The 27,435-nt window shown below is 42.9% G+C and overlaps 1 protein-coding gene across 1 annotated transcript in view; it reads left to right on the plus strand.

Moving 5' to 3' along the window:
• Positions 1 to 27,029, plus strand: part of LOC141731708 (eukaryotic translation initiation factor 3 subunit C-like) — an 81,373-nt gene extending 54,344 nt beyond the window's left edge. Inside the window, exons 16-22 of the mRNA XM_074558194.1 lie at positions 2,207 to 2,366; positions 3,519 to 3,882; positions 11,050 to 11,209; positions 18,503 to 18,568; positions 21,136 to 21,223; positions 25,207 to 25,369; positions 26,326 to 27,029. Coding sequence (XP_074414295.1) covers positions 2,207 to 2,366; positions 3,519 to 3,882; positions 11,050 to 11,209; positions 18,503 to 18,568; positions 21,136 to 21,223; positions 25,207 to 25,369; positions 26,326 to 26,405 — 1,081 coding nt within the window. The 3' untranslated portion in view covers positions 26,406 to 27,029. The remainder of the gene's footprint in view (positions 1 to 2,206; positions 2,367 to 3,518; positions 3,883 to 11,049; positions 11,210 to 18,502; positions 18,569 to 21,135; positions 21,224 to 25,206; positions 25,370 to 26,325) is intronic.
• Positions 27,030 to 27,435: the final 406 nt, after the last annotated feature.

A 27,435-nucleotide genomic window follows, 5' to 3' on the forward strand; every position in this document is an offset into this window, starting at 1 on the left:
TTGGGGTTGAAATTTTGGGATTTTTAGGGCTGAAATCTCGGGATTTTTGGGTTAAATTTTGAGATTTTTGGGGTTGAAATTTTGGAACTTTGGGGTTGAAGTTTTGAGATTTTTGGGTTGAAATTTTGGGACTTTTGGGTTGAAATTTTGGGACTTTGGGGTTGAAGTTTTGAGATTTTTGAGTTGAAATTTTGGGATTTTTGGGGTTGAAATTTTGGGATTTTTGAGTTGAAATTTTGGGACTTTGGGGTTGAAATTTTGGGACTTTTGGGTTGAAGTTCTGAGATTTTTGAGTTGAAATTTTGGGATTTTTGGGGTTGAAATTTTGGGATTTTTGGATCAAAATTTTGTGGGTTTTGAGGTTGAAGTCTCGGGATTTTTGCATTGAAATTTTGGGATTTTCGGAGTTGGAATTTCAGGCTTTTTGGGTTGAAGTTTGGAGATGTTTGGGGTTAAAATCTTGGATTTTTGGATCAAAATTTTGTGGTTTTGGAGTTAAAATCTTGGGATTTTTGGTTCATGATTTTTCATTTTTTGGGGTTGAAATGTTGGGATTTTGGGGGTTAAAGTCTTGGCATTTTTGGATCAAAATTTTCTGTTTTTTGGGGTTGAAATTTTCAGATTTTTTGGGTGGAAGTGTCGGGATTTTTGGAGTTGAAATCTTGGGGTTTTTTGGGGTTGAAATTGTGGGATTTTTTGATCAAAATTTTGCATTTTTGGGGGGTGAAATGTCGGGATTTTGGGGTTGAAATTTTTGGATTTTTGGGTTGAAATTTTGGGATTTTGGGGTTGAAATCTTGGGATTTTTGGGGTTAAAGTCTTCGATTTTTGGATCAAAATTTTGTGGTTTTCCAGTTAAAACTTGGGATTTTTGGATCAGAATTTTGGTTTTTTGGGGTTGAAATGTTGGGATTTTGGGGGTTAAAGTCTTGGCATTTTTGGATCAAAATTTTCTGTTTTTTGGGGTTGAAATTTTCAGATTTTTTGGGTGGAAGTGTCGGGATTTTTGGGGTTGAAATTTTGGGATTTTTGGGTTGAAATTTTGGGAATTTTGGGGTTGAAACCTCGGGATTTTTAGGTTGAAATTTTGGGATTTTTGGGGTTAAAATTTTGCATTTTTTGGGGCTGAAATATTGGGATTTTGGATCAGAATTTTTCATTTTTTGGGGTTGAAGTGTTGGGATTTTGGGGGTTAAAGTCTTGGGACTTATGGATCAAAATTTTGCGTTTTTTTGGGGTTGAAATCTTGGGATTTTGGGTTTGAATTCTTGGGATTTTTGGATCAAAATTTTGCATTTTTTGGGGCTGAAATTTTGAGATTTTTAGGGTTGAAATCTCGAGATTTTGGGGTTGAAACGTTTGGATTTTTGAATCAAAATTTTGGTTTTTTGGGGTTGAAATCTTGGGATTTTTCGTTCAAAATTTTGCGTTTTTTTGGGGCTGAAATTTTGAGATTTTTTTGTCGGAATCTTGGGATTTTGGGGGTTGAAATCTTCGATTTTTGGATCAAAATTTTGCATTTTTTGGGGTTGAAATCTTGGGTTTTTGGGGTTGGAATTTTGGGATTTTTGGATCAAAATTTTGCATTGTTGGGGGTTGAAATCTTGGGATTTTTTTGATCAAAATTTTGTGTTTTTTGGGGTTGAAATTTTGTGTTTTTTGGGGTTAAAATTTCAAGATTTTTGGATCAAAATTTTGTGGTTTATGGGGTTGAAATGTTCAGATTTTTGGGGTTAAAATCTCGGGATTTTTGGATCTAAATTTTGCATTTTTTGGGGTTGAAATCTTGGGATTTTTGAGGTTGAAATTTTGGGATTTTTGGGGTTAAAATCTTCAATTTTTGGATCAAAATTTTGTGGTTTTGGAGTTAAAACCTTGGATTTTTTGATCAAAATTTTGCATTTTTTGGGGTTGAAATCTTGGGATTTTGGGCTTGAAATTTTGAGATTTTTGGATCAAAATTTTCCAGTTTTTGAGGTTGAAGTTTTGGGATTTTTGGGGCTGAAATCTCGGTATTTTTGGGGTTGAAATCCTCGATTTTTGGATCAAAATGTTGTGGTTTTTGGGGTTGAAGTCTTGGGATTTTGGGGTTGAAATTTCAGGATTTTTGGGTAGAAATTTCGGCGTTTTGGGAGATGAAACGTCAGGAATTTTGGGGCGGAAATTTTGTTATTTTTGGGTGTAAATTTGTGTATTTCGTGCCCAGGTTCGTGTACGCCAAGGACCGCACGGACCGGATCCGCACCTGCGCCATCCTGTGCCACATCTACCACCACGCCCTGCACAGCCGCTGGTACCGCGCCCGCGACCTCATGCTGATGTCGCACCTGCAGGACAACATCCAGCACGCCGACCCACCTGTGCAGGTGAGAAAGGGTTAAATACCTGGGCAGGTAAGGGTTAAATACACCTGAAAGGGTTAAACACACCTGCAGGACAACATCCAGCACGCTGACCCACCTGTGCAGGTGAGGGTTAAATAAACACACACACCTGAAAGGGTTAAACACACCTGAAAGGGTTAAACACACCTGCAGGACAACATCCAGCACGCTGATCCACCTGTGCAGGTGAGAAAGGGTTAAACACCTGGGCAGGTAAGGGTTAAACACACCTGGGCAGGTAAGGTTAAACACGGCACCTGCAGGACAACATCCAGCACGCTGATCCTCCTGTGCAGGTAACGGTTAAACACCTGGGCAGGTAAGGGTTAAACACACCTGGAAGGGTTAAACACACCTGGGAGTGTGAGACTGATACACCTGGGCAGGTAAGGGTTAAACACACCTGCAGGACAACATCCAGCACGCTGATCCTCCTGTGCAGGTGAGGAAGGGTTAAATACACACCTGGGCAGGTAAGGGTTAAACACACCTGAAAGGGTTAAATACACTTGAATGGGTTAAACACACCTGAAAGGGTTAAACACACCTGGGAGTGTGAGACTGACACACCTGGGCAGGTAAGGGTTAAACACTGCACCTGAAAGGGTTAAACACGGCACCTGCAGGACAACATCCAGCACGGTGACCCACCTGTGCAGGTGAGAAAGGGTTAATGACACACCTGAAAGGGTTAAACGCACCTGGAAAGGTTAAACACACCTGGGCAGGTAAGGGTTAAACACAGCATCTGCAGGACAACATCCAGCACGCTGATCCGCCTGTGCAGGTGAGGGTTAAAAGGGTTAAACACACCTGAATGGGTTAAACACACCTGTGCAGGTAACGGTTAATGACACCTGAAAGGGTTAAACACACCTGGGCAGGTAAGGGTTAAACACCTGGACAGGTAAGGGTTAAACATAAACACCATACCTGCAGGACAACATCCAGCACGCCGACCCACCTGTGCAGGTGAGAAAGGGTTAAACACACACCTGGAAAGGTTCAACTTGTTGTGACCTCCAAAACCCCCATTTCCAACCCCAAAATTTCCATTTTCACCCCCAAAAATTGGGGTTTTTTTCCCCAAATTCCCCATTTCTCACCCCAAACCCCCCTCTTTTACCCCCCCAGATCCTCTACAACCGCACCATGGTCCAGCTGGGCATCTGCGCCTTCCGCCAGGGGCTGATCAAGGACGCTCACAACGCCCTGCTGGACATCCAGAGCTCCGGCCGCGCCAAGGAGCTGCTGGGCCAGGGGCTGCTGCTCCGGAGCCTGCAGGAGAGGAACGCGGAGCAGGAGAAGGTGGAGAAGCGGCGCCAGGTCCCCTTCCACATGCACGTCAACCTGGAGCTGCTCGAGTGCGTCTACCTGGTGGCGGCCATGCTGCTGGAGATCCCCTACATGGCGGCGCACGAGTTCGACGCCCGCCGCAGGATGATCAGCAAGCAGTTCCACCACCAGCTGCGCGTGGGCGAGAGGCAGCCGCTCCTCGGTACCGGATGGGCCGGAATTTGGGGGTTTTGAGCAAAAATTTGGGGGGTTCAGGTCAAAATTTGGGGTTTTGAGGTCAAAAATGGGTTCTTGAGGTCCATAATTACCTTGGGTCGCTCTTGGTTTGGTTCTTCTATCTCTTAAAATGGTGATTCTAGATCTTCTTGATGTTCCTCAGGCCAAATTCAGATTTTTGGATAAAAAGTTGGGGATTTTGACCAAAAAATGGGTTCTTGAGGTCCATAATCACCTTGGGTCAGTCTTGGTTTGGTGGTTCCAGGCCTTAAGATGGCGATTCTAGATCTTCTTGATGTTCCTCAGACCATGGTTAGTGGTATTGACCCAAGATTTGGAGTTTCTGAGGTCAAAAATTGGGTTTTTGAGGTCCATAATTACCTTGGGTCAGTCTTGGTTTGGTTTTTCTATCTTTTAAAATGGCGTTTCTAGATCTTCTTGATGTTCCTCAGACTAAAATCAGTGGCTTTGACCAAAATATTGAGATTTTGACCTGAAATTGGGTTCTTGAGGTCCATAATTACCTTAATCCAGTCTTGGTTTGGTTCTCCTATCATTTAAAATGGTGATTCTAGATCTTCTTGCTGTTCCTCAGACCAAAATTGGGGATTTTGACCAAATTTTCAAAATCTAGGCCCAAAATTGGGTTCTTGAGGTCCATAATTACCTTGGGTCGGTCTTGGTTTGGTGGTTCTAGGCCTTAAGACAGCGATTCTAGATCTTCTTGATGTTCCTCAGACCATGGTTGGTGGTATTGACCCAAAATTTGGGGGTTTTAGGCCAAAATTTGGGGGTTTTGAGGTGAAAAATGGGGTTTTGAGGTCCATAATTACCTTGGGTCGGTCTTGGTTTGGTTCTCCTATCCCTTAAAATGGAGCTTCTAGATCTTCTTGATGTTCCTCAAACTAAAAGTGGAGTTTTTTACTAAAATCTTGAGATTTTGACCCAAACTTGGGTTTTGAGGTCCATAATTACCTTGGGTCGGTCTTGGTTTGGTGGTTCTAGGCCTTAAAATGGCGATTCTAGATCTTCTTGATGTTCCTCAGACCATGGTTGGTGGTATTGACCCAAGATTTGGGACTTTTGAGGTCAAAAATTGGGTTTTGAGGTCCATAATTACCTTAATTCAGTCTTGGTTTGGTGTTTCTATCATTTAAAATGGAGGTTCTCGAGCTTCTTGATGTTCCTCAGACTAAAATTGCTGGTTTTGACCAAAATTTCAAAATCTAGGCCCAAAATTGGGTTTTGAGGTCCATAATTACCTTGGGTCAGTCTTGGTTTGGTTCTTCTATCTCTTAAAATGGCGATTCTAGATCTTCTTGATGTTCCTCAAACTAAAATCAGTGACTTTGACCAAAATCTTGAGATTTTGACCTGAAATTGGGTTCTTGAGGTCCATAATTACCTTGGGTCAGTCTTGGTTTAGTGTTTCCATCATTTAAAATGAAGGTTTTAGATCTTCTTGATGTTCCTCAGACCATGGTTGGTGGTATTGACCCAAGATTTGGGGGTTTTCAGGTGAAAAATGGGGTTTTGAGGTCCATAATTACCTCAATCCAGTCTTGGTTTGGTTTTTGTATCTTTTAAAATGGAGGTTTTAGATCTTCTTGATGTTCCTCAGACCATGGTTGGTGATATGGATGAAATTTGGAGTTTCTGAGGTCAAAAATTGGGTTCTTGAGGTCCATAATTACCTTGATTCAGTCTTGGTTTGGTTCTTCTATCTCTTAAAATGGAGGCTCTAGATCTTTGTGATGTTCCTCAGACCATGGTTGGTGGTATTGACCCCAGATTTGGGGGTTTTAAGGTGAAAATCTGGGTTTTGAGGTCCATAATTACCTTGGGTCGCTCTTGGTTTGGTGTTTCTATCATTTAAAATGGCGATTCTAGATCTTCTTGATGTTCCTCAGACCATGGTTGGTGGTGTTGACCCAAGATTTGGAGGTTTCGGGTTAAGATTTGGGGGTTTTGAGGTGAAAAATTGGGTTTTGAGGTCCAGAATTACCTTGGGTCAGTCTTGGTTTGGTTCTCCTATCTCTTAAAATGGAGCTTTGTGATCTTCTGGATGTTCCTCAGACCAAACTCAGGTTTTTGGACCAATATTTTGACATTTTGACCCAAACTTGGGTTCTTGAGGTCCATAATTACCTTAATTCAGTCTTGGTTTGGTGGTTCAAGGCCTTAAAATGGCGATTCCAGATCTTCTTGATGTTCCTCAGACCATGGTTGGTGGTGTTGACCCAAGATTTGGAGGTTTAGGGTTGAGATTTGGAGGTTTTGAGGTCCAAAATTGGGTTTTGAGGTCCAGAAATTACCTTGGGTCCCCCCTGTCCAGGACCTTCTCAACCCCTGAAGGTTCCGCCATTTTGTGACCTCCAAAAATTCCAATTTTAACCCTAAAATTTCCATTTTTAACCCTAAAAACTCCCAATTTTTTCCCAAAATTTCCATTTTTTTTTACCCAAATTTTGTATTTTTCACCCCAAAACTTTCTCACCTCTCCCTCACCTGTGTCGCACCTGGACACCTGGAGATGCCGCCATTTTGTGACCTCCAAAAATTCCAATTTTAACCCTAAAAATTCCATTTTTAACCCTAAAAACTCCAAATTTTTTCCCAAAATTTCCATTTTTTTTACCCAAATTTTGTATTTTTCACCCCAAATCTCCTCACTTGTCCCACCTGGAGGTTCCGCCATTTTGTGACCTCCAAAAATTCCAATTTTAACCCTAAAAATTCCATTTTTAACCCTAAAAACTCCATTTTTTTTCCAATTTTTTTCATTTTTTTTCCCAAAATTCTCATTTTTCCCCCCAAAATTTTCTCACTTTTTCCCAGGTGTCCCCCCTGTCCAGGACCTTCTCAACCCCTGGAGATGCCGCCATTTTGTCACCTCCAAAAATTCGAATTTTAACCCTAAAAATTCCATTTTTAACCCTAAAAACTCCAAATTTTTTCCCAAAATTTCCTTTTTTTTTTACCCAAATTTTGTATTTTTCACCCCAAATGTCCTCACCTGGACACCTGGAGGTTCTGCCATTTTGTGACCTCCAAAAATTCCATTTTTAACCCTAAAAATTCCATTTTTAACCCTAAAATCTCCAAATTTTTTCCCAAAATTTCCATTTTTTTTTACCCAAATTTTCTATTTTTCACCCCAAAATGTCCTCACCTTTCTCACCTGTCCTGGATCTTCTAAACCCCTGAAGGTTCCGCCATTTTGTGACCTCCAAAATTCCATTTTTAACCCTAAAAACTCCATTTTTAACCCTAAAAACTCCATTTTTTCTCCGATTTTTTCCATTTTTTTTTTCCCAAAATCCTCGTTTTTCACCCCAAATTTTGGTTTTTGTCCCCAGGTCCCCCCGAGTCGATGCGGGAGCACGTGGTGGTGCCGCCATTTTGTGACCCCCAAAAATTCCATTTTTAACCCTAAAAATTCCATTTTTAACCCTAAAAACTCCAAATTTTTTCCCAAAATTTCCATTTTTTTTAATCCAAGTTTTGTATTTTTCACCCCAAAATTTTGTCACTTTTCCCACTTGTTTCCTACCTGTCCTGGACCTTCTCAACCCCTGGAGATGCCGCCATTTTGTGACCTCCAGAAATTCCATTTTTAACCCTAAAAACTCCATTTTTAACCCTAAAAACTCCAATTTTTTTCCCAAAATTTCCATTTTTTTTTACCCAAAATCCTCATTTTTCACCCCAAAATTTCCTCACCTTTCTCATCTGTCCAGGACCTTCTCAACTTTTTGAGCTTCCGCCATTTTGTGACCTCCAAAAATTCCAATTTTAACCCTAAAAATTCCATTTTTAACCCTAAAAACTCCAAATTTTTTCCCAAAATTTCCTTTTTTTTTTTACCCAAATTTTGTATTTTTCACCCCAAATGTCCTCACTTGGACACCTGGAGGTTCTGCCATTTTGTGACCTCCAAAAATTCGAATTTTAACCCTAAAAATTCCATTTTTAACCCTAAAAATTCCATTTTTAACCCTAAAAACTCCAGATTTTTTCCCAAAATTTCCATTTTTTTACCCAAATTTTGTATTTTTCACCCCAAATCTCCTCACCTTTCTCACCTGTCCAGGACCTCCTCAACCCCTGGAGATGCCGCCATTTTGTGACCTCCAAAATTCCATTTTTAACCCTAAAAACTCCATTTTTAACCCCAAAAGCTCCAAATTTTTTCCCAAAATTTCCATTTTTTTTACCCAAATTTTGTATTTTTCACCCCAAATCTCCTCCCTTGTCCCACCTGGACATCTGGGGGTTCTGCCATTTTATGACCTCCAAAATTTTGAATTTTAACCCTAAAAATTCCATTTTTAACCCTAAAAACTCCATTTTTTCTCCGATTTTTTTCTTTTTTTTTTCCCAAAATCCTCATTTTTCACCCCAAAATTTTCTCACTTTTTCCCAGGTGTCTCCCCTGTCCTGGACCTTCTCAACCCCTGGAGATGCCGCCATTTTGTGACCTCCAAAATTCAAATTTTAACCCTAAAAATTCCATTTTTAACCAAAAAATTCCATTTTTAACCCTAAAATCTCCAAATTTTTCCCCAAAATTTCCATTTTTTTTTACCCAAATTTTGTATTTTTTACCCCAAATGTTCTCACTTGGACACCTGAAGGTTCTGCCATTTTGTGACCTCCCAAAATTCCATTTTTAACCCTAAAAATTCCATTTTTAACCCTAAAAACTCCAAATTTTTTCCTAAAATTTCCATTTTTTTTTACCCAAATTTTGTATTTTTCACCCCAAAATTTTGTCACTTGTCCCACTTGTTTTCTACCTGTCCTGGACCTTCTCAACCCCTGGAGATGCCGCCATTTTGTGACCTCCAAAAATTCCAATTTTAACCCTAAAAATTCCATTTTTAATCCTAAAAACTCCAATTTTTTCCCAAAATTTCCATTTTTTTTACCCAAATTTTGCATTTTTCACCCCAAAATTTCCTCACCTTTCTCACCTGTCCAGGATCTTCTCAACCCCTGGAGATGCCGCCATTTTGTGACCTCCAAAAATTCCATTTTTAACCCTAAAAACTCCATTTTTTCTCCGATTTTTTCATTTTTTTTTACCCAAATTTTGTATTTTTCACCCCAAATGTCCTCACTTGGACACCTGGAGGTTCTGCCATTTTGTGACCTCCAAAAATTCCAATTTTAACCCTAAAAATTCCATTTTTAACCCTAAAAATTCCAAATTTTTTTCCCAAAATTTCCATTTTTTTTAACTCAAATTTTGTATTTTTCACCCCAAATCTCCTCCCTTGTCCCACCTGGACACCTGGATGTTCTGGCATTTTGTGACCTCCAAAAATTCCATTTCCAACCCTAAAAATTCCATTTTTAACCCTAAAAATTCCATTTTTTCTCCGATTTTTTTCTTTTTTTTTTCCCAAAATTCTCATTTTTCACCCCAAAATTTTCTCACTTTTTCCCAGGTGTCCCCCCTGTCCAGGACCTTCTCAACCCCTGGAGATGCCGCCATTTTGTGACCTCCCAAAATTCCATTTTTAACCCTAAAAATTCGAATTTTAACCCTAAAAACTCCATTTTTTCTCCGATTTTTTTCATTTTTTTTTCCCAAATTTTGTGTTTTTCACCCCAAATGTCCTCACTTGGACACCTGAAGGTTCTGCCATTTTGTGACCTCCAAAAACTCAATTTTTAACCCTAAAAATTCCATTTTTAACCCTAAAAATTCCATTTTTAACCCTAAAAACTCCATTTTTTCTCCGATTTTTTTCATTTTTTTTTCCCAAAATCCTCGTTTTTCACCCCAAATTTCTGTCCCCACCCCAGGTCCCCCCGAGTCGATGCGGGAGCACGTGGTGGTGCCGCCATTTTGGGACCCCCAAAATTCCAACTTTAACCCTAAAAATTCCATTTTTAACCCTAAAAACTCCAAATTTTTTCCAAAAATTTCCAATTTTTTTTACCCAAATTTTGTATTTTTCACCCCAAATGTCCTCACTTGGACACCTGAAGGTTCCGCCATTTTGTGACCTCCAAAAATTCCATTTTTAACCCTAAAAATTCCATTTTTAACCCTAAAAACTCCATTTTTTCTCCGATTTTTTTCATTTTTTTTTTCCCAAAATCCTCGTTTTTCACCCCAAATTTCTGTCCCCACCCCAGGTCCCCCCGAGTCGATGCGGGAGCACGTGGTGGTGCCGCCATTTTGGGACCTTCAAAAATTCCATTTTTAACCCTAAAAATTCCATTTTTAACCCCAAAAACTCCAAATTTTTTCCCAAAATTTCCCTTTTTTTTTACCCAAATTTTGTATTTTACACCCCAAAATTTCCTCACTTTTCTCACCTGTCCAGAACCTTCTCAACCCCTGAAGGTTCCGCCATTTTGTGACCTCAAAAATTCGAATTTTAACCCTAAAAACTCCATTTTTTCTCCGATTTTTTCCATTTTTTTTTTCCCAAAATCCTCGTTTTTCACCCCAAATTTCTGTCCCCACCCCAGGTCCCCCCGAGTCGATGCGGGAGCACGTGGTGGTGCCGCCATTTTGGGACCTCCAAAAATTCCAATTTTAACCCTAAAAATTCCATTTTTAACCCTAAAAATTCCATTTTTTCTCCGATTTTTTCCATTTTTTTTTTCCCAAAATCCTCGTTTTCACCCCAAATTTTGGTTTTTGTCCCAGGTCCCCCCGAGTCGATGCGGGAGCACGTGGTGGTGCCGCCATTTTGTGACCTCCAAAAATTCCAATTTTAACCCTAAAAACTCCATTTTTTCTCCGATTTTTTTCATTTTTTTTTTCCCAAAATCCTCGTTTTTCACCCCAAATTTTGGTTTTGTCCCCAGGTCCCCCCGAGTCGATGCGGGAGCACGTAATGGTGCCGCCATTTTGGGACCTCCAAAAATTCGAATTTTAACCCTAAAAACTCCATTTTTTCTCCGATTTTTTCCATTTTTTTTTTCCCAAAATCCTCGTTTTTCACCCCAAATTTCTGTCCCCACCCCAGGTCCCCCCGAGTCGATGCGGGAGCACGTGGTGGTGCCGCCATTTTGTGACTCCCAAAAATTCCATTTTTAACCCTAAAAACTCCATTTTTTCTCCGATTTTTTTCATTTTTTTTTTCCCAAAATCCTCATTTTTCACCCCAAATTTCTGTCCCCACCCCAGGTCCCCCCGAGTCGATGCGGGAGCACGTGGTGGCCGCCTCCAAGGCCATGAAAACGGGGGACTGGCGCCGCTGCCACCGCTTCGTGGTCAACGAGAAAATGAACGGGAAGGTTTGGGACCTGTTCCCCGAGGCCGACCAGGTGCGCGCCATGCTCGTCAGGTGAGACACCAAAAATAATAATTTTGGGAAAATTTGGGGATTTTTGAGGGTTTAGGAATTTTTTTGGAATTTTTTGGTGATTTTTTGGTGATTTTTTGTGAATTTTTTGGTGATTTTTGGGGGATTTATTGTGATTTTTTTGGTGATTTTTTGTGGATTTTACGTGGATTTTATGTGGATTTTTTTTGGGATTTTTTGGGCAATTTTTGCGTTATTTTGGGGATTTTTGGTGATTTTTTGGGGATTTTTTTGTGATTTTTTGGAGATTTTTTGGTGATTTTTTAAGATTTTTTTTATTTTTTTGGTGATATTTTGGGGAATTTTTTGGTGATTTTTGGGGATTTTTGGGGATTTTTTGGCAATTTTTTGTGAGTTTTTGGGGATTTTTTGGGGATTTTTTGGGGGATTTTTTGGGGACTTTTTTGTGATTTTTTGGTGATTTTTGGGATTTTTTGGGGATTTTTTCGGGATTTTTTTGGGGATTTTTTGGTGTTTTTGGGGGATTTTTGGGGGATTTTTTGGGTGATTTTTTTGGGATTTTTTTGGGATTTTTTGGTGATTTTGGGGGATTTGGGGAGGTTCAAGGTTTGGGACCTGTTCCCCGAGGCCGACCAGGTGCGCGCCATGCTCGTCAGGTGAGACACCAAAAATTGCCATTTTGGGAAAATTTGGGCAATTTTGGGGATTTCTGAGGGTTTGGGATTTTTTGGGATTTTTTTGGGAATTTTTTGTGATTTTTTGGGATTTTTTTGGGATTTTTTTGGTGATTTTTTGTGGATTTTATGTGAATTTTTTGTGGACTTTTTGGGGTTTTTTGGTGATTTTTTGTGTATTTTATGTGGATTTTATGTGGATTTTTTGGGCAATTTTTGGGTTATTTTGGGAAATTTTTTTGTGATTTTTTGGGGATTTTTTGGTGATTTTTGGGGAATTTTTTGGGATTTTTTGGTGATTTTTTTTGATTTTTTGGTGATTTTTTGTGTATTTTACGTGGATTTTTTGGAGATTTTTTGGGCAATTTTTGGTGATTTTTTGGGATTTTTTTGGTGATTTTTGGGTGATTTTTTGTGGATTTTTGGGTGTTTTTTTGGGATTTTTTTGGTGATTTTTTGGGATTTTTTGGGGGATTTTTTGGCGATTTTTTGGTGATTTTTGGGGGATTCTTTTGTGATTTTTTGGGATTTTTTAGTAATTTTTTTGTGATTTTGGGGATTTGGGGAGGTTCCAAGTTTGGGACCTGTTCCCCGAGGCCGACCAGGTGCGCGCCATGCTCGTCAGGTGAGACACCAAAAATTGGGATTTTGGGAAAATTTGGGCGATTTTGGGGATTTTTGAGGGTTTAGGGATTTTTTTGGGATTTTTTGGGGATTTTTTGGGGATTTTTGGGAATTTTTTTGTGATTTTTTGGTGATTTTTCATCGATTTTTTGTGGATTTTGGGGGGATTTTCGTCTATTTTTGGGTGATTTTTTGGGGATTTTTTTTGGATTTTTGGGTGATTAATTGGGGTTTTTCGGGGATTTTTTGGGGATTTTTTGGGGATTTTTTGGGTTTTTTATTTTTTTGGTGATTTTTTGGGATTTTTTTAGGGGATTTTTTTGTGATTTTTTTTGTGATTTTTTGGTGATTTTTTTTTATTTTTTGGTGATTTTTTGTGGATTTTACGTGGATTTTATGTGGATTTTTTTGGGGATTTTTGGTGATTTTTTGGGGATTTTTTGCGATTTTCTGGTGATTCTTTGGGATTTTTTGGTGATTTTTTGGTGATTTTTTGGGGATTTTTTGGTGATTTTTTGGGGAATTTTTGGGGATTTTTTGGTGATTTTTTTGGGATTTTTTGGTGATTTTTTGGGGATTTTTGGTGATTTTTGTGGATTTTATGTGAATTTTTGGGGATTTTTTGGTGATTTTTTGGGGATTTTTTGGTGATTTTTCATTGATTTTTGGGTTATTTTTTGTGGATTTTTTGGGGATTTTTTGGGGATTTTTGGTGATTTTTTGGGGAATTTTTCTGGGATTTTTTGGGATTTTTGGGGATTTTTTTTGGTGATTTTTTGGTGATTTTTGGGATTTTTTGGGGATTTTTTGGTGATTTTGGGGGATTTGTGGAGGTTCCAAGTTTGGGACCTGTTCCCCGAGGCCGACCAGGTGCGCGCCATGCTCGTCAGGTGAGACACCAAAAATTGGATTTTGGGAAAATTTGGGCATTTTTGAGGGTTTGGGATTTTTTGGGATTTTTTGTGGATTTTTTGGGGATTTTTTTGGGATTTTTTGGCGATTTTTTAGGATTTTTTTGGATTTTTTTGGTGATTTTTTGGTGATTTTTTCATCGATTTTTTGAGGATTTTGGGAGGGATTTTTCATCTATTTTTGGGTGATTTTTGGGATTTTATGGGGGATTTTTTGGGGATTTTTTGGTGATTTTTTTGGTGATTTTTTGGGATTTTTGGTGATTTTTTTGTGATTTTTTGGATTTTTTTGGTGATTTTTTGGGGATTTTTTGGGATTTTTTTGGTGATTTTTTGGGATTTTTTTTGGGGTTTTTGGGTGATTTTTTGGTGATTTTTTGGGGATTTTTTGGTGATTTTTTGGTGATTTTTTTGGGGTTTTGTGGATTTTTTAGGTGATTTTTTTTGGGATTTTTTGGTGATTTCTTGGCGATATTTTGCAATTCTTTTGGTGATTTTTGGGAATTTTTTGGGATTTTTTGGTGATTTTTTTCGGATTTTTTGGTGATTTTTTTGGGATTTTTTGGTGTTTTTTTGGTGATTTTTTGTGGATTTTACATGGATTTTATGTGGATTTTTTTGGGCAATTTTTGGGTAATTTTGGGGATTTTTTGGTGATTTTTTGGAGGGATTTTTGGGTAATTTTTGGTGATTTTTGGGTGATTTTATGTGGATTTTTGGAGATTTTTGGGTGATTTTTGGGTGATTTTTTGTTGATTTTTTGGGTGATTTTTTGTGAAATATTGGGGGATTTTGAGGTTCTCAGGTCAGTCCCACCTGGGCTCAGGGAAAAAAAATTGTGGGATTTTGGACAAATTTGGCTTTTCTGGGATTTTTTTGGCAATTTTTTTGGTGATTTTGGGGATTTTTTTCGGATTTTTTGGTGATTTTTTTGGCGATTTTTTGTGGATTTTGGGGGGATTTTGGGTCATTTTGGAGACATTTTGTGGCGTTTTCAGCCATTTTGGGTCATTTTGGGCAGAAAAGGAGAATTTTGGGCCATTCTGGGTCCATTTTCATCATTTTGGGGTAATTTTGGAGGATTTTGGGGTCATTTTCAGTCACCGTTTTTGGGCCATTTTGGGCCATTTTGGGTCATTTTTGGGCCATTTTCAGCCACAATTTTTGGGCTATTTTGGGGCAATTTTCAGCCATTTTTGGGCCATTTGGGGTCTGGAAAGGAGGATTTTGAGTCATTTTGGGGCCATTTTGGGTCATTTTGGGCCAATATTGGGGCCATTTTTAGCCACAATTTTTGGGCCATTTTGGGTCAATTTTCAGCCATTTTGGAGCCATTTTGGGTCATTTTGGAGCCATTTTGGGCCAATATTGGGGCCATTTTCAGCCACAATTTTTGGGCCATTTTGGGGCAATTTTGGGTTAGAAAAGGAGAATTTTGGGCCATTTTGGAGCCATTTTGGGGCCATTTTCAGCCTCAATTTTTGGGCCATTTTGGGGCAATTTTGGGTCCATTTTTGGGTCATTTTTGGGCCATTTTGGGGCCATTTTCAGCCACAATTTTTGGGCCATTTTGGGGCAATTTTCAGCCGTTTTTGGGCCATTTTGGGTGAGGAAAGGAGAATTTTGAGTCATTTTGGGGCCATTTTGGGCCATTTTCAGCCACAATTTTTGGGCAATTTTGGGGCCATTTTGGGTGAGGAAAGGAGAATTTTGAGTCATTTTAAGGCCATTTTGAGGCCATTTTCAGCCACAATTTTTGGGCCATTTTGGGCCATTTTGGGGCCATTTTGGGCCAATATTGGGGCCATTTTCAGCCACAATTTTTGGGCAATTTTGGGGCCATTTTGGGTGAGGAAAGGAGAATTTTGGGGCCATTTTGGGGCCATTTTCAGCCACAATTTTTGGGCCATTTTGGGTCAATTTTCAACCATTTTGGAGCCATTTTTGGGTCATTTTGGGGCAATTTTCAGCCTTTTTAGGCCATTTTGGAGCCATTTTGGGGCCATTTTGGGCCAATATTGGGGTCATTATCAGCCACAATTTTTGGGCAATTTTGGGGCCATTTTGGGTGAGGAAAGGACAATTTTGGGGCCATTTTTGGGTCATTTTTGGGCCATTTTTGGGGCCAATATTGGGGTCATTTTCAGCCACAATTTTTGGGCAATTTTGGGTGAAGAAAGGAGAATTTTGGGGCCATTTTGGGTCATTTTCAGCCACAATTTTTGGGCCATTTTGGGGCCATTTTCAGCCATTTTTGGGTCATTTTGGGGCCATTTTGGGTCATTTTTGGGCCATTTTCAGCCACAATTTTTGGGCCATTTTGGGTCAATTTATGGCCATTTTGGGGCCATTTTGGGTGAGGAAAGGGGAATTTTGGGACCATTTTGGGGTAATTTTGGAGGATTTTGGGTCACTTTGGGTCCATTTTGGGCAGAAAAGGAGAATTTGGATAATTTTGGGGTAATTTTGGAGGATTTGGGGCCATTTTGGGGCAATTTTGGGTGAGAAAAGGAGAATTTTGGGTCATTTTGGAGCCATTTTGGGATCATTTTCAGCCACAATTTTTGGGCTATTTTGGGTCAATTTTCAGCCATTTTTGGGCCATTTTTGGGGCCACTTTGGGTCATTTTTGGGCCATTTTCAGCCACAATTTTTGGGCAATTTTTGGGCCATTTTGGGTGAGGCAAGGAGAATTTTGGGGCCATTTTGGGGCCATTTTGGGCCAATATTGGGGCCATTTTCAGCCACAATTTTTGGGCCATTTTGGGTCAATTTTCAGCCTTTTTGGAGCCATTTTGGGTCATTTTTGGGCCATTTTGGGGCTATTTTGGGTCAATTTTCAGCCACAATTTTTGGGCCATTTTGGGGCCATTTTGGGGCCATTTTGGGTGAGGAAAGGAGAATTTTGGGTCATTTTGGGGCCATTTTGGGTCATTTTGGAGCCATTTTGGGGCCATTTTCAGCCATAATTTTTGGGCTATTTTGGGTCACTTTGGGGTCATTTTGGGCCATTTTTGGGCCAATATTGGGGCCATTTTCAGCCACAATTTTTGGGCCATTTTAGGGCCATTTTCAGCCTTTTTGGGCCATTTTGGAGCCATTTTGGTTCATTTTGGGGCCATTTTGGGTCGTTTTTGGGCCATTTTCAGCCACAATTTTTGGGCAATTTTGGGGCAATTTTGGGTGAGAAAAGGAGAATTTTGGACCATTTTGGGGCCATTTTCAGCCACAATTTTTGGGCAATTTTGGGTCATTTTTGGGCCATTTTGGGTCTATTTTGGGGCCATTTTCAGCCACAATTTTTGGGCAATTTTGGGGCCGTTTTGGGTGAGGAAAGGAGAATTTTGGGGCCATTTTGGGGCCATTTTGGGGCCATTTTCAGCCACAATTTTTGGGCCATTTTGGGTCAATTTCTGGCAATTTTGGTGCCATTTTGATTGAGAAAAGGAGAATTTTGGGACCATTTTGGGGTAATTTTGGAGGATTTTGGGTCACTTTGGGTCCATTTTCAGCCATTTAGGGTTAGAAAAGGAGGATTTGGGGTCATTTTGGGGTAATTTTGGAGATTTTGGGTTAATTTTGAGCCATTTTGGGCCAATATTGGGGCCATTTTCAGCCACAATTTTTGGGCCATTTTGGGGCCATTTTGAGTGAGGAAAAGAGAATTTTGGGGCCATTTTGGGCCATTTTCAGCCACAATTTTTGGGCCATTTTGGGTCAATTTATGGCCATTTTGGGGCAATTTTGGGCCAATATTGGGGCCATTTTCAGCCACAATTTTTGGACCATTTTGGGGCCATTTTGGGTGAGGAAAGGAGAATTTTGGGGCCATTTCTGGGCCATTTTCAGCCACCATTTTTGGGCCATTTTGGGGCCATTTTCAGCCATTTTTGGGTCATATTGGGGCCATTTTGGGTCATTTTTGGGCCATTTTCAGCCACAATTTTTGGGCAATTTTGGGGCCATTTTGGATGAGGAAAGGAGAATTTTGGGGCCATTTTTGGGCCATTTTCAGCCACAATTTTTGGGCCATTTTGGGGCCATTTTGATTGAGAAAAGAAGAATTTTGGGTCATTTTGGGGCCATTTTGGGCCATTTTCAGCCACAATTTTTGGGCCATTTTGGGTCAATTTTTGGCCATTTTGGGGCCATTTTGGGTTAATTTATGGTCATTTTGGGGCCATTTTGATTGAGGAAAGGAGAATTTTGGGACCATTTTGGGGTAATTTTGGAGGATTTTGGGTCACTTTGGGTCCATTTTCAGCCATTTAGGGTTAGAAAAGGAGGATTTGGGGTCATTTTGGGGTAATTTTGGAGAATTTTGGGTCCATTTTGAGCCATTTTGGGCCAATATTGGGGCCATTTTCAGCCACAATTTTTGGGCCATTTTGGAGCCATTTTGGGTTAGAAAAGGAGAATTTTGGGCCATTTTGGAGCCATTTTGGGGCCATTTTCAGCCTCAATTTTTGGGCTATTTTGGGTCACTTTGGGGCCATTTTGGGTCATTTTTGGGCCATTTTCAGCCACAATTTTTGGGCAATTTTGGGGCCATTTTGGGTGAGGAAAGGAGAATTTTGGGGCCATTTTGGAGCCATTTTGGGACCATTTTGGGTCATTTTGGGTCATTTTGGAGCCATTTTGGGGTCATTTTCAGCCACAATTTTTGGGCCATTTTGGGGCAATTTTCAGACATTTTTGGGCCATTTTGGGTGAAGAAAGGAGAATTTTGGGGCCATTTTTGGGCCATTTTCAGCCACAATTTTTGGGCCATTTTGGAGCTATTTTGGGTTAGAAAAGGAGAATTTTTCGTCATTTTGGGGTAATTTTGGTGGATTTTGGGCCATTTTGGGTCCATTTTCCCCATTTTGGGGTATTTTTGGAGGATTTTGGGGCAGGAAAGGAGAATTTTGGGATTTGGGGGTGTGGCCAGGTAAAGAAATTTGGGTCATTTTGGGTCATTTTGGGTCCGGAAAAGAGAATTTTTGGTGATTTTGGGGCCATTTTGGATCCATTTTCACCATTTTGGGTTAGAAAAGGAGAATTTTGGATAATTTTGGGGTAATTTTGGAGATTTTGGGTTAATTTTGGGTGTTTTTTGGCGGCAGGAAGATCCAGGAGGAGTCGCTGCGCACGTACCTGTTCACCTACAGCAGCGTCTACGACTCCATCAGGTCAGAACCTGGGAAAAAATCAGAATTTTGGGTCAAAAATGGGAATTTTTGGGTCAAAAAATGTGAATTTTTGAGGTAAAATATTGGGGGTTTATAAGGAAAAAAATTGTGAATTTTGATGTGAAAAATATGTGAGTTTGGAAGGAAAAAAAAGGGAATTTTGGGGTAAAAATTGAGAATTTTGAGGTAAAAAATTGAGAATTTTGAGGTAAAAATATGCGAGTTTTTAGATAAGAAAAGAGTGGTTTTCAGGTAAAAATTGTGAGTCCTTGAGGTTAAAAAAAATGGTGAATTTTTGGGGGAAAAATGGTGAATTTGGGGGTAAAAGATGGGAAGTTTTGAGTTAAAAAAAAATTGGGAATTTTGAGTGTAAAAGTGAATTTTGATGTAAAAAAATAGGAATTTTAGAGGCAAAAATTGGTGAATTTTGAGCTAGAAAAATATGAATTTGAGGCAAAAATTGGTGGATTTTTATGGAAAAAAATTGGGAATTATAATGGTAAAAATTGGTGAATTTTGAGGTAGAAAAATATGAATTTGAGGCAAAAATTCTTGAATTCTTAGGGAAAAAATTTGGGAATTGTGTGGAAAAAATTGGTGAATTTTGAGCTAGGAAAATATGAATTTGAGGCAAAAATTCCTGAATTTTTAGGGAAAAAATTTGGGAATTATGTGGTAAAAATTGTTGAATTTTGAGCTAGAGAAATACGAATTTGAGGCAAAAATTCGTGGATTTTTAGGAAAAAATTTGGTGGATTTTGAGCTAGAGAAATATGAATTTGAGGTAAAAATTTGTGAATTTTCAGGGAAAAATTTGGGAATTATATGGTAAAAATTGGTGAATTTTGAGCTAGAAAAATACAAATTTGAGGCAAAAATTCGTGGATTTTTAGGGATAAAATTGGTGAATTTTGAGCTAGGAAAATATGAATTTTAGGTAAAAATTTGTGAATTTTTAGGGAAAAAATTTGGCAATTGTGTGGAAAAAATTGGTGAATTTTGAGCTAGGAAAATATGAATTTGAGACAAAAATTTGTGAATTTTTAGGGAAAAAATTGGGAATTTTAGAAGCAAAAAATGGTGAATTTTGAGCTAGAAAAATATGAATTTGAGGCAAAAATTTGTGGATTTTCAGGGAAAAGTTTGGGAATTATATGGTAAAAATTGGTGGATTTTAAGCTAGAGAAATATGAATTTGAGGTAAAAATTTTTGATTTTTTAGGGAAAAATTTGTGAATTTTTAGGGAAAAAATTGTGAATTATATGGTAAAAATTGGTGAATTTTGAGCTAGAAAAATATGAATTTGAAGTAAAAATTTATGGATTTTTAAGGAAAAAAATGGGAATTATATGGTAAAAATTGGTGAATTTTGAGCTAGGAAAATATGAATTTGAGGCAAAAATTCGTGGATTTTTAGGGAAAAAACTGGTGAATTTTGAGCTAGGAAAATATGAATTTGAGGCAAAAATTTCTGAATTTTTAGGAAAAAATTTGGGAATTATATGGTAAAAATTGGTGAATTATGAGGTAGAGAAATATGAATTTGAGGCAAAAATTCGTGGATTTTTAGGCAAAAATTTGTGAATTTTTAGGGAAAAAATTGTGAATTATATGGTAAAAATTGGTGGATTTTGAGCTAGAGAAATATGAATTTGAGGCAAAAATTTGTGAATTTTTAGGGAAAAAATTGGGAATTATATGGTAGAAATTGGTGAATTATGAGGTACAGAAATATGAATTTGAGGTAAAAATTCGTGAATTTTTAGGGAAAAAATTGGGAATTATGTGGTGAAAATTGGTGAATTTCGAGCTAGAAAAATATGAATTTGAGGCAAAAATTCTTGAATTCTTAGGGAAAAAATTTGGGAATTGTGTGGTAAAAATTGGTGAATTTTGAGCTAGAAAAATACGAATTTGAGGTAAAAATTCGTGAATTTTTAGGAATAAAATTCATGAATTTTGAGCTAGGAAAATATGAATTTGAGGTAAAAATTTCTGAATTTTTAGGAAAAAATTTGGGAATTATATGGAAAAATGGGTGAATTTTGAGCTAGAAAAATATGAATTTTAGGCAAAAATTTCTGAACTTTTAGGAAAAAATTTGGGAATTGTATGGCAAAAATTGGTGAATTATGAGGTAGAAAAATATGAATTTGAGGTAAAAATTCGTGAATTTTTAGGGAAAAAATTGGGAATTATGTGGTGAAAATTGGTGAATTTCAAGCTAGAAAAATATGAATTTGAGGCAAAAATTCGTGGATTTTTAGTGAAAAAAATTGGTGAATTTTGAGCTAGGAAAATATGAATTTAAGGTAAAAATTCCTGGATTTTTAGGGATAAAATTGGTGAATTTAGAGCTAGAAAAGTATGAATTTTAGGCAAAAATTGGTGAATTTTTGAGGGAAAAATTTGGGAATTTTAAGGTAAAAATTCTGAACCTTGAGATAAAAATTTGGGGTAAAAATGGGGAATTTCCAAGTATAGATTTTTGTAACTAAACAATAACAAATGTTGAATTTTGAAGTAAGAAATTTGGGGATTTTGGGTTAAAAAGTGGATTTTTCAGCATGGAGACGCTGGCGGCCATGTTTGAGCTGGACCTGCCCACGGTGCACGGGATCATCAGCAAAATGATCATTAACGAGGAGCTGATGGTGAGGGGACATTGGGGACATTGGGGACAACATTGGGGACACACCTGGGACAGGTGTGACACACCTGGGACACACCTGGGGACATTGGGGACACACCTGGGACAGGTGTGACCTTACCTGGGGACACACCCACGGTGCACAGGACCATCAGCAAAATGATCATTAACGAGGAGCTGATGGTGAGGGGACAGTGGGGACATTGGGGACACCTGGGACAGGTGTGACACACCTGGGGACATTGGGGGACATTGGGGACACCTGGGACAGGTGTGACACACCTGGGGACATTGGGGACATTGGGGACACACCTGGGACAGGTGTGACACACCTGGGGACATTGGGGACATTGGGGACACACCTGGGACAGGTGTGACACACCTGGGGACATTGGGGACATTGGGGACACACCTGGGACAGGTGTGACACACCTGGGGACACCTGGGACACACCTGGGGACATTGGGACAGGCGTGGGGACAGATGTGACCTCACCTGGGGACAGCTGGTACAGGTGTGGGGACAGGTGTGACTTTACCTGGGGACATTGGGGACACCTGGGGACATTGGGGACATTGGGGGACATTGAGGACATTGGAGACATTGGGGGGACATTGGTGACAATGGGGGACGTCATTGGGGGGACATTGGGGACATTGGAGGACATTGGGGACATTGGGGGGCATTGGGGGGGCATTGGGGGGACAGTGGGGACACCTGGGGACATTGGGGACATTGGGGGACAATGGGGGGACATTGGGGGACATTGAGGGGACATTGGGGACATTGGGGGGACATTGGGGACATTGGGGGGACATTGGGGACATTGGCGACACCTGGGGACACACCTGGAACAGGTGTGACACACCTGGGGACACACCTTGGGACACCTGGGGACATTGGGGACATTGGGGACACACTTGAGACAGGTGTGACCTTACCTGGGGAGAGCCGGGGACAATGGGGGACATTGGGGACACCTGGGGACACACCTGGGGACACCTGGGACAGGTGTGACCTTACCTGGGGACATTGGGGACATTGGGGACACACCTGGGGACACACCTGGGACAGGTGTGACCTTACCTGGGGACATTGGGGACATTGGGGACACACCTGGGGACACCTGGGACAGGTGTGACCTTACCTGGGGACACACCCACGGTGCACGGGATCATCAGCAAAATGATCATTAACGAGGAGCTGATGGTGAGGGGACAGTGGGGACATCATTGGGGGGACATTGGGGGACATTGGGGACATTGTGGGACATTGGGGGGACATTGGGGGGACATTGGGGGACATTGGGGGACATTGGGGGGACATTGGGGACATTGGGGGGACATTGGGGGGACATTGGGGGACATTGGGGGGACATTGGGGACATTGGGGGGACATTGGGGACATTGTGGGACATTGGGGGGACATTGGGGACATTGGGGGGATTGGGGACATTGGGGGGACATTGGGGACATTGGGGACACACCTGGGACAGGTGTGACACACCTGGGGACACACCCACGGTGCACGGGATCATCAGCAAAATGATCATTAACGAGGAACTGATGGTGAGGGGACAGTGGGGACATTGGGGACACCTGGGACAGGTGGGACACACCTGGGGACACACCTTGGGACACCTGGGGACATTGGGGACATTGGGGGACATTGGGGACACACCTAGGACAGGTGTGACCTTACCTGGGGACATTGAGGGGACATTGGGGACACACCTGGGGACATTGGGGGGACATTGGGGGACATTGGGGGACATTGGGGACATTGGGGGACATTGGAGGATATTGGGGATATTGGGGGACATTGGGGACATTGGGGGACATTGGGGACACCTGGGGACATTGGGGACATTGGGGACATTGGGGACATTGGGGGACATTGGGGACACCTGGGGACATTGGGGACACACCTGGGGACACACCTGGGGACAGCTGGTACAGGTGTGGGGACAGGTGTGACCTTACCTGGGGACACCTGGGACACACCTGGGGACAGGTGGGGACACCTGGGACAGGTGTGGGGACACCTGGGGACATTGGGGACACCTGGAGACAGGTGTGACCTTACCTGAGACACCTAGGGACAGGTGTGGGGACAGGTGTGACACACCTGGGCACATCTGGGACACACCTGGGACACCTAGGACAGGTGTGATCTTACCTGACAGTTGGGGACAGGTGTGGCCTTACCTGGGGACACACCTGGGGATATTGGAGACACTTGGGACACACCTGGGGACAAATGGGAACATTTGGGGACAGGTGTGACCTCACCTGGGCCACCTGGGGACAAATGGGGACACCTGGGGACAGGTGTGACCTTACCTAAAAGGTGCTTTGGGGTCAATTTCGGTGGTTTGGAGTCCATTTTTGGTCAATTGGAGGCAGTTTTGGGGCCGTTTTGGGCTGGTTTGGGGCCATTTTGGGGCAATTTTGGGCAGTTTTGGAGCCATTTTGGGGTGGTTTCAGGTGGGATTTTTGGGGTCACCTGCAGCCCAGGTGAGCTCACCTGTGCCCACGTGCAGGCCTCGCTGGACCAGCCCACGGCCACGGTGATGATGGAGAGACCCCAATGGGGCCATTTTGGGGTGATTTTGGGCAGTTTTGGAGCCATTTTGGGGTGATTTGGGGCAATTTTGGAGCCATTTTGGGGTGGTTTCAGGTGGGATTTTTGGGGTCACCTGCAGCCCAGGTAAGCTCACCTGTGCTCACCCTCAGGCCTCGCTGGACCAGCCCACGGCCACGGTGATGATGGAGAACCTAAAATGGGGCCATTTTGGGGTGGTTTGGGGCTGTTTTGGAGCCATTTTGGGGTGATTTTGGGCAGTTTTGGGGTGATTTCAGATGGCTTTTTTGGGGTTACCTGTGGGACAGGTGAGTCTCACCTGTGCCCACCTTCAGGCCTCGCTGGACCAGGCCAAAACCACCATGATGCAGAACCTAAAATGGGGCCATTTTGGGGTGGTTTGGGGCAAATTTGGGATGATTTTGATCAGGTTCGGGGCAGTTTTGGGGTGGTTTCAGGTGGGTTTTTGGGGTTACCTGCAGCCCAGGTGAGCTCACCTGTGCTCACCTTTGGGCCTCGCTGGACCAACCCAAAACCACCATGGTGATGATGGGGAGACCCCAATGGGGCCATTTTGGGGTGGTTTGGGGCAGTTTTGGGGCAGTTTTGGGGCCATTTTGGGGTGATTTCAGGTGGGATTTTTGGGGTCACCTGCAGCCCAGGTAAGCTCACCTGTGCTCACCTTTGGGCCTCTCTGGATGAGCCCAAAGCCACCATGATGGAGAACCTAAAATGGGGCCATTTTGGGGTGGTTTGGGGCCATTTTGGGGTGGTTTGGAGCAGTTTTGGAGCCATTTTGGGGTGATTTCAGGTGGGTTTTTGGGGTCACCTGCAGCCCAGGTAATCTCACCTGTGCTCACCTTTAGGCCTCGCTGGACCAGCCCAAAACCACCATGGTGATGGAGAACCTAAAATGGGGCCATTTTGGGGTGGTTTGGGGCCATTTTGGTCAAATTTGGGGCAGTTTTGGGGTGATTTCAGGTGGGATTTTTGGGGTCACCTGCAGCCCAGGTAAGCTCACCTGTGCCCACCTTTAGGCCTCGCTGGACCAGCCCACGGCCACGGTGATGATGGGGAGACCCCAATGGGGCCATTTTGGGGCTATTTTGGGCAGTTTTGGAGCCATTTTGGGGTGGTTTGGAGCCATTTTGGGGTGGTTTGGGGCCATTTTGGGGTGATTTCAGGTGGGGTTTTTGGGGTCACCTGCAGCCCAGGTGAGCTCACCTGTGCCCACCTTCAGGCCTCGCTGGATGAGCCCAAAACCACCACGGTGATGATGGGGAGACCCCAATGGGGCCATTTTGGGGTGGTTTGGGGCAGTTTTGGAGCCATTTTGGGGTGATTTCAGGTGGCTTTTTTGGGGTCACCTGCAGCCCAGGTGAGCTCACCTGTGCCCACCTTTAGGCCTCTCTGGACCAGCCCACGGCCACGGTGATGATGCACCGCACGGAGCCCACGGCCACGCAGAACCTGGCGCTGCAGCTGGCAGAGAAGCTCGGCAACCTGGTGGAGAACAACGAGCGCGTGCTGGACCAGAGGCAGGGCGCCTACGGGGGGTACTTCCGAGGTGGGCACACCTGGGGGCACACCTGGGCACACCTGGGCACACCTGGGGGCACCTGGGCGCACCTGGGTACACCTGGGCACAGCTGGGGTACATCTGGGGCACACCTGGGGCACATCTGGATATAGCTGGGCACAGCTGGATACACCTGGGATATACCTGGATACACCTGGGCACACCTGAGATACACCTGGGGCACACCTGGATACACCTGGGGCACACCTGGGGGCACCTGGGGCACACCTGGATACACCTGGATATACCTGGGGTACACCTGGGAACAGCTGGGTGCACCTGGGCACACCTGGGGTGCACCTGGGGGCATCTGGATACACCTGGGGGCACACCTGGATACACCTGGGCACAGCTGGATACACCTGGGTACAACTGGATACACCTGGGTACAGCTGGATATACCTGGGGTACACCTGGGGCACACCTGGATGCACCTGGGCACACCTGGGGCACACCTGGGGGCACCTGGATACACCTGGGCACACCTGAGGGCACATGGGCACACCTGAGATAAACCTGGGGCACACCTGAGGGTACCTGGGTACACCTGGAGCACACCTGGGTATACCTGGGCACACCTGGGGTACACCTGGATATACCTGGGGGCACCTGAGTCCCCTCTGGGTACACCTGGGCACAGCTGGATACACTTGGGCACACCTGAATATACCTGGGGTACACGTGGGGGCACCTAGATACACCTGGGGCACACCTGGATGCATCTGGGCACAGCTGGATACACTTGGGGTTTCATCTGGGTACACCTGGATATACCTGGGCACACCTGGGCACAGCTGGGGCACACCTGGATACACCTGGGCACAGCTGGATATACCTTGGGTACACCTGGGGGAAGGTGGGAAGTGTCTGGGACACACCTGGGCACACCTGTGACACACCTGAGCCCCCGCCCCGCCCTCACCTCTGTCCGTCTGTCCCTGCAGACCAGAAAGATGGCGGATACCGCAAGGGCGACGGGTACCTGCGGCGTGGCGGCTTCCGGCAGGAGCGCAGCAACTACTGAGCCTCACCTGGGCCCCAGAGACACACCTGGGCCATGGCGGGACCCTCACCTGCCCCACGGAGCCCTCACCTGCCCGTAGATCCCTCACCTGTCCTACAATCCCCTCACGTGGGCAAAATGTCACCATCTGCCCCACAGAGGCCTTACCTGCCCCATAAATCCTTCACCTGCCCCATGGATCTCTCACCTGCCCCATGGATCTCTCACCTGTCCTACAATCCCCTCACGTGGGCAAAATGTCACCATCTGCCCCACAGAGGCCTTACCTGCCCCCCAGAGGCCTTACCTGCCCATAGAACCTTCACCTGTCCTACAATCCCCTCACGTGGGCAAAATGTCACCATCTGCCCCACAGAGGCCTCACCTGCCCCACAGAGGCCTTACCTGCCCCATAAATCCCTCACCTGTCCTACAATCCCCTCACGTGGGCAAAATGTCACCATCTGCCCCACAGAGGCCTCACCTGCCCCACAGAGGCCTTACCTGCCCCATAAATCCCTCACCTGCCCCATAAATCCCTCACCTGCCCCATAAATCCCTCACCTGCCCCACAGATCCCTTACCTGTTCCATCGAGGGTCCCGCTGTTGGAAATCAATAAAGGAATTATTAAAGAGAGCGTTAACGAGGTGTTAATTAATGTGGTAATGAAGAGCGGGGTGAGGGCTGCCCCCACAGATCCTCGCGCTGCCCCATAAGTGACCCCCAAAGCTTCTCCCCCTCACGTTTTCCCGCCTTTTTGCTTCCCCTCACGTTTTCCCGCCTTTTTTCGTCCCCTCACGTTTTCCCGCCTTTTTTCCTCCCCTCACGTTTTCCTGCCTTTTTTCCTCCCCTTCACATTTTCCCACCTTTTTCACTCCCTCATCTTTTCCTGCCTTTTTTACCCCTTTTTTTTCTGCCATTTTTTTTTCCTCCCCTCACGTTTTCCCACCTTTTTTCTCTTCCCTCACGTTTTCTTGCTTTTTCTCCCATCATGGCTTCCCTTCACCCCATCATTTTATGATTCCTTTTCATGGTTTTTCTTCGCTCTG

This window comes from Zonotrichia albicollis, chromosome 24 (genome assembly GCF_047830755.1).
Source record: "Zonotrichia albicollis isolate bZonAlb1 chromosome 24, bZonAlb1.hap1, whole genome shotgun sequence".
In the NCBI taxonomy this organism is placed as follows: domain Eukaryota; kingdom Metazoa; phylum Chordata; class Aves; order Passeriformes; family Passerellidae; genus Zonotrichia; species Zonotrichia albicollis.